The sequence below is a fragment of the Lathyrus oleraceus genome, chromosome 3 (genome assembly GCF_024323335.1).
Source record: "Lathyrus oleraceus cultivar Zhongwan6 chromosome 3, CAAS_Psat_ZW6_1.0, whole genome shotgun sequence".
Taxonomy (NCBI): domain Eukaryota; kingdom Viridiplantae; phylum Streptophyta; class Magnoliopsida; order Fabales; family Fabaceae; genus Lathyrus; species Lathyrus oleraceus.
In genome coordinates, this window is record NC_066581.1 from 375,881,925 (window position 1) to 375,888,639 (window position 6,715).

The 6,715-nt window shown below is 33.7% G+C and overlaps 1 protein-coding gene across 2 annotated transcripts in view; it reads left to right on the forward strand.

Moving 5' to 3' along the window:
• Nucleotides 1-1,140: 1,140 nt before the first annotated feature.
• LOC127127804 (peptidyl-prolyl cis-trans isomerase FKBP62) overlaps nt 1,141-6,715 on the forward strand; it is a 5,742-nt gene continuing 167 nt past the window's right edge. The window contains exons 1-13 of one of the 2 annotated variants that reach the window (XM_051057089.1): nt 1,141-1,474; nt 1,578-1,664; nt 4,064-4,324; nt 4,421-4,498; nt 4,583-4,663; nt 4,807-5,001; nt 5,092-5,184; nt 5,287-5,462; nt 5,680-5,802; nt 5,886-6,032; nt 6,113-6,240; nt 6,360-6,500; nt 6,617-6,715. The exon at nt 6,617-6,715 is cut by the window's right edge and continues 167 nt beyond it. In XM_051057089.1, the coding sequence (XP_050913046.1) occupies nt 1,306-1,474; nt 1,578-1,664; nt 4,064-4,324; nt 4,421-4,498; nt 4,583-4,663; nt 4,807-5,001; nt 5,092-5,184; nt 5,287-5,462; nt 5,680-5,802; nt 5,886-6,032; nt 6,113-6,240; nt 6,360-6,462 (1,641 nt within the window). In that variant the 5' untranslated portion in view covers nt 1,141-1,305 and the 3' untranslated portion in view covers nt 6,463-6,500; nt 6,617-6,715. Of the gene's footprint in view, nt 1,475-1,577; nt 1,665-2,637; nt 3,354-4,063; nt 4,325-4,420; nt 4,499-4,582; nt 4,664-4,806; nt 5,002-5,091; nt 5,185-5,286; nt 5,463-5,679; nt 5,803-5,885; nt 6,033-6,112; nt 6,241-6,359; nt 6,501-6,616 lie in introns of those variants that run through there. The other variant, XM_051057090.1, reaches the window with a different exon arrangement.

Below are 6,715 nucleotides of genomic sequence, written 5' to 3' on the forward strand. Positions count from 1 at the left end.
CTACTCATTTTGTTATTTTGAATTATTTGCATTGCTGTCTCCCTCTTCTTTGCAGGAAACTAGAGGAAAGATATATGTACAAAACCGTTCCCCTTTGAGGCGATAAAATGCTAAATCCTTATGGAGGAATCCTTGTCGTCCTTAGAGGAGATAAAACATTGGATCCTTGTGGAGATATCTATGGAACCTTGTTTTACAGGTGATATGTTTTTAACAAGGACAACAACTTCTGTTGAACGTTTGATGGACAACTAATTGATGATGACTCCAATATCCTCTAACAAGTCAATCATAAATTATTAAACGGATAAAGATGTAAATCTAAGTACTAAAGTTTGATGAACTTGGTGACACTTTTTTCACAAAAATGTCTTCACTTTAATTTTTTTAATGCAATTTTTTCATTTTAATTATGTTGAATAGATAACATTACTTTTTATTAACCATTAATTAAGCAAAATTAATCACAATTTCAAATATTAAAATCACATTTTTAACCACACCTTTATATATATATATATATTATATAATAGAAAAATATTAATGCCATTTTTTAACGGACTTAAACCGGAGTAGGGAGACAAACGATCCGTTTTACCACCTTATCGACAATAATCACCTTTAATCATTATATTAAAATTATGACTAAAAAAATCTGTTATATATTTTATAATATTTTAATTATTTTATAAATCTAATAGAATAAATTAAAATATATTTATTATGAATATTAATTTTTTAAAATTTAAAACAGAAACTAATTTGAAAATTTAAAATTAAAAGAAAAAAGAATAGAAAACTACCTCAAGGAGACCTTAAAAAGTCTTATCAAGATCCTTACATTAAACAACAAGGATATGTTTATAGATAAAACATAACATATAATAGTCAAATTAACCATGACAAAATGAAATGAAACATAATAAAATGAAATATAAATCTCATCTTATTGTTTAAGTATTTTATTATTAATAATAATATAATTTTATTACATAATATAAAATTATATATAAAAAATAAAAATTTATATCAAATAATTTTTATTTTATTCTATTTCACTCCATCTATTATTTAAAAATCTAAATTAAAAAATATTATTATTTAGTTTTTTATTATATTCTATTCCATTTCTTCTCCTACCATTGATCTAAGCACAATCTAAAACAATTTCCTTGAACCAAAGTCTTCCCTTTTTCCTTTAGAACACTCTAGAACCTTACAGTCAAATTCAAATCTCATTTTTTTTCTCTACCATTACTATTTTCGCTGCACCATTTACCTGCAAGATTCCGAACAACAAAATCCATGGACGAAGACTTTGATATTCCCCAAGCTGAAGAAATGAACGAGGATTTCGATCTCGCCGAAGACAAAGTAGGCGAAGAGAGACAAATCGGTGATCGCGGCCTCAAGAAGAAGCTTCTCAAGGAAGGTGAAGGATGGGACACTCCCGAAGTCGGAGACGAAGTTCAAGGTACAACAACAACGGCCACTACGTTGTCGTTTTGTTACTTTCTAGCTTCGTGTTTTCCATTTTCGGTTTTAATTTTTATTTTGTTGGGTTGAATTGTTTATAGTTCACTACACGGGGACTTTGATTGATGGAACTAAGTTTGATTCAAGTCTTGATAGAGATTCTCCTTTCAGCTTCACGCTTGGACTAGGTCAGTACTGTAATTTCATTTCTATTTTTCATTTTTTTTTGGATTTTAGTTATTTGTTGAATTTTAAAAGTGTTGCTGTAAATTTGATGCGATGAGTGAATTATATATGTGAGTTGTGGGAAAATCTACTAGGAATGAGGACAGTGTGTTGTGAGAAGCAGCTATAAGTATATAAGTATATTGTATTTTCAATTTTTTTAATACCGAGTTTTTATGACAAATGTCAGGATTATGGAGCATTTTTATTTAATTTATTAGGAAATAATTGTCCATTTTGGGAAAACAAATGTTTATATTTGATCTGGGTTGGTCAAAATAGTGTCGCATTGTTTGATTGAGAATCGAAGTAAAGGGTAGTTTATATATAACATCTAAACTCCTCAATCCAACTATACACCTTTTTTAAGAGACAAAACCGTGAGGGTTTTGACTCCCAAAGTTGACAATATTTCAATGGTGTGGATGTGAGGTCGACCAGAACATTGACGCCATTTGTGAGATTTCAAAGTTTGCATTGTGACCCTTAGCCTTGCCTGGAGAGCAACTGTTTCTGGTGAGCCAAAATAGTCTCACAATACTTAGGAAGGCTAGTTTATATATAACACCCACATTCCTCAACTCAAAATAGTTCGGTAATGACGCAGACTCGAGGTCGACCGGAACATTATTTATTGCCCATTTTAAAAATTTAACGTAACATCAGCTAGTTATTTTTTAATTATATATCACTATAATATGTTATTTTTCACTTACATTAATCAAGAGAGAGCTAAATGGATGAGTAAAACTATGTTGTTAATCTCCGAGTGTTTGATCCCAAAATTTCTAAAATGGTATAGCCGATAGTGAGATAACTGCTTTTGCAAAGTAGTATACCGATGAAACACAAATCCCATTAGAATACATTATTAACCTTTGTTATTTCCATCTAACATTAAAATGACAAAATACTGAGAAGTGAAACTGAAAACAGAGGAGTTAGAGAATATCAGAGACCACAAGAAAACCAAGTACAAAGAGGGCACTATCAAGCAAGGACACCAGAGCATGACAGAGACTCTCCAACACCAATAATGTCAAAAGCATTGATCACCGTCGCCGCCACATATATAAACGATAGTATTTAACCTTTATTTATCCGTCAATTATTAAAAAAAAAACATCAAAATTGATGTTTTTTAGTTCTTCATTGATATCATTGCTGCAATACATGTTTAGTCCTTTTAGATGTGTATGAAATTTGTCCAAAAAATGAATAATATGCGTTGAAAAAAAGAAAAAATACATTTTTTAAAGCACTTTGTTTGAATTGTCCGATACGTGTTGCATGAAGTTCATACGGGTGTCAAACACTGATTCAGAGAGTGTCGAAGCTAAACAAAAACTATTTTTTGGGACACTTGTTTGACTTTTCCGACACATGTCTGGATTTTCAACACGTGTTGTACGAGTGTCATACAAGTATTGCTCATCGCGACACACCTAATTTTAGAGATGTATGTGCTTCATAGGCAGAGAACGAATCGGTCTTTGCCACTTTAGCCTTTGCCAGAAGTAGCAGACGTTGTCATGGGAAACTGATAGACGAACCACTGGTATTCTGACAGAGAACAGTGAAGGAGGAGAAGAAAGGCTTCACAGAAGAAAATGTTACTTCAGTCAATCTTGGTGAACGAGTGTGCAGAAGAGGTAGACTTGCTCACACTTACAATAAAATGACCAAAAAACGTAGAATCTGAACAGATTTAATTGGTGGTGGTAATTTAGAAATTTTGAAGTTTAAACCTAATTGTGGCCGCCACAATTAAATTCGACTGTAATTTGCGTGCGATTTTTCGGTCGCGAACGACATGCCTGCAGAAGGTGGGTTGCCTGCAAAAGGCTCTGTAGTGAATGGCAAGTCTGCTCCACAAAGCCGCGATTGTGCATGACTGCCTGTGTTGGACATCATAGGAGTTGACTGATAAAAGATCAGTGTATATTTGAATTTTGCTTATTGATCATAGCTATCACTTGGGTTGTGGGCAACAATTTCAAAAGACAATAGAGGAAGTAGGTAATTTGATGAAAGTGGAATAAGTTTTGATGATATTACTTTATAAAATGTTTCCCGTTGTAATTTGTAACTGTTTTACTTTAAGAACTGTTGCGTAATTTGTCTTTTTAATATAATGAGTGTTTTTCATTTCATGATGTACTTTTTATTACATGCTTATGCTCAGTTCATCATGAAGTATCCATGACTGAAATCGTGTTTGTTAGAAAATCATGATAATATATTTAACCAGTTTGAGTAATGGCACACAAGTTTTTAGTGAATTTCATATATATTTTGATTTGAGAATTTGACAGGCTAAATATTAGAAAATCACAATGAAATTCGTATAACTGATATGCAGGGAAAGTAATTCAAGGATGGGATGAAGGTATTAAAACCATGAAGAAAGGTGAAAAGGCACTCTTCACCATCCCACCCGAGCTAGCTTATGGTGAATCTGGTTCACCTCCAACAATTCCTCCTAATGCGACGCTCCAATTTGAAGTTGAGCTGTTGTCTTGGACGAGCGTGAAGGACATATGTAAAGATGGCGGTTTATTTAAGAGGATACTTAGTGAGGGGGAGAAATGGGAGAACCCCAAGGATCCTGATGAAGTATTGGGTATATATACACATCTCATATAATTAGGTTTATTTGATGCCTGCATTTGTTAGCTAATTCTTAACTATTTGTTCATTTTACCCATTATCAATGCAGTTAAGTATGAGGTTCGTCTAGAAGATGGAAAAGTTGTTGTAGCAAAGTCTGATGGAGTGGAGTTCACTGTCAGTGAGGGTCAGTGGCAGTGCCTGGAAACTCTGATAAAAGACATTGTTTTTTTTTTGTAGGTATCTGACATTGACATTTATTCTATAATAGGTCATTATTGCCCTGCATTTTCAAAGGCTGTTAAAACCATGAAGAAGGGAGAGAAAGTGATTTTATTAGTAAAGCCTCAATGTAAGTTGTGTACAGAATACTGAATGCTCTGTTGATATTTTATACTCGTGACTACATACTTCATAATCTTTCCTTGTTTTAACATTATTTTTGTCATTATTATTTATTCAAAAAGTTTTATCCATTTTTTTGTTGCGTCATAGATGGATTTGGCGAGAAGGGGAAACCAGCACACGGTGATGAAGGTGCAGTTCCACCAAATGCATCACTACAGATCACACTTGAGTTGGTTTCTTGGAAGACTGTTTCAGATGTGACTAGCGACAAGAAGGTTATAAAGAAGATCCTGAAGGAAGGGGAAGGATATGATCGTCCAAATGAAGGGGCCATTGTAAAATGTAATTGCTATTCAATGTGAAGGATGGCTTTTGTTTTTACTTACGAATTTAGTACGTTTTTCTGATAATATTTTTCGTCAACACCTTCAGTGAAACTAGTTGGTAAACTGCAAGATGGTACTGTCTTTTTCGAAAAGGGCCATGGTGAAGAAGAGAAGCTGTTCGAATTCAAAACAGACGAGGGTAAATGGAGATCTGTATATGTTTTTATCCAATACCTATTCCTCTGGATCCAGTATTTGTTTTTGGTTATGTGAATGATTGATGTGCTGAAACTTGATACAGAGCAAGTCATTGATGGACTTGATAAAGCTGTATTGACTATGAAGAAGGGTGAGGTAGCATTATTGACTATTGCTCCCGAGTATGCATTTGGCGCATCACAGTCCCAACAGGAGTTGGTTGTAATTCCCGCTAATTCGACTGTGTATTATGAAGTTGAACTAGTGTCATTTGACAAGGTAAGTTAATAGCAGAGTGATGAATTTAAGCCGTGCTTTAATAGAAGAGTGATGAATTCAAATAGACCTCAATAGCTAAAAACTAGTTTGATACTGATACTTGGTTTTTTAGATGTACCTTAAACATGCTGCTATATATTAGAAACTTATTTATGCTTTGTTGATTTCTTTCTCTACACTTTTTTTATTAGTATTCATAATCTGTTCCTCCTCTCAGGAGAAGGAGTCTTGGGATATGAGCACTGAAGAAAAAATTGAAGCTGCTGGTAAGAAGAAAGAAGAAGGGAATGTTTTGTTTAAAGCCAGTAAATATGCAAGGGCTTCCAAAAGATACGAGAAGGTATTCAAGGAAAAATGCATTTGTTTACTGTTTCATGTGTGCATTTTCCGTGACATAATTTTATTGCTGACACTTGACTTTAGGCTGTGAAGAACATAGAATACGATTCCTCCTTCAGCGAGGAGGAGAAAAAGCTGTCAAAAACCTTGAAGATTGCTTCCTATCTAAACAATGCTGCTTGCAAGTTGAAGTTGAAAGAGTACAAAGATGCAGAGAGATTGTGTACCAAGGTACTAAGTTGTTTTTTAATTCTTTAGAAATCACTATTTTCTCGCTCATACAGAATGAGGATTTTTATGCGGATTGGTAGGTGTTGGATATCGAGAGCACAAACGTGAAAGGCCTCTATAGAAGGGCCCAGGCAAGTATGCAGTTGGGTGACTTGGATTTGGCTGAAATTGATGTTAAAAAAGCTCTTGAGGTTGAACCTGACAACAGGTATATGCACAGGATAAAACGCCTTTTAATGTGGTTCAATTATCAATACTATTTATCACAATCTGTTGCTTTTGATTTCGGGAAATAGTTCAATGCTAATTGTTGTTGATATAAATCAGGGAAGTAAAGCTGGAGTACAGGAATTTGAAGGAAATGATAAAGGAGTACAATAAAAAGCAGGCGAAATTTTACGGAAATATGTTCAGCTTGACAAAGGCTTGATCCTGTGATTGAAATTTTAGTATGCCATTATATTTCAAGTATGTTCCTTTTATAGAATTAATTGCCAATTTCTTACCCTTTTGCTGCTGATCTTTTTAGGTGGGGTTAATTTGAAAAATGTGTTTACTTTATGGCATTTGTGTTAAATATGCAGAAAGTTGCTATCAACGCTACGGAAACCGAGGATGTTAACAACAGAATCTGATTAAGTTGAGTATCTATGTTTTCTATGGGTTTGATTATCATTGTATTG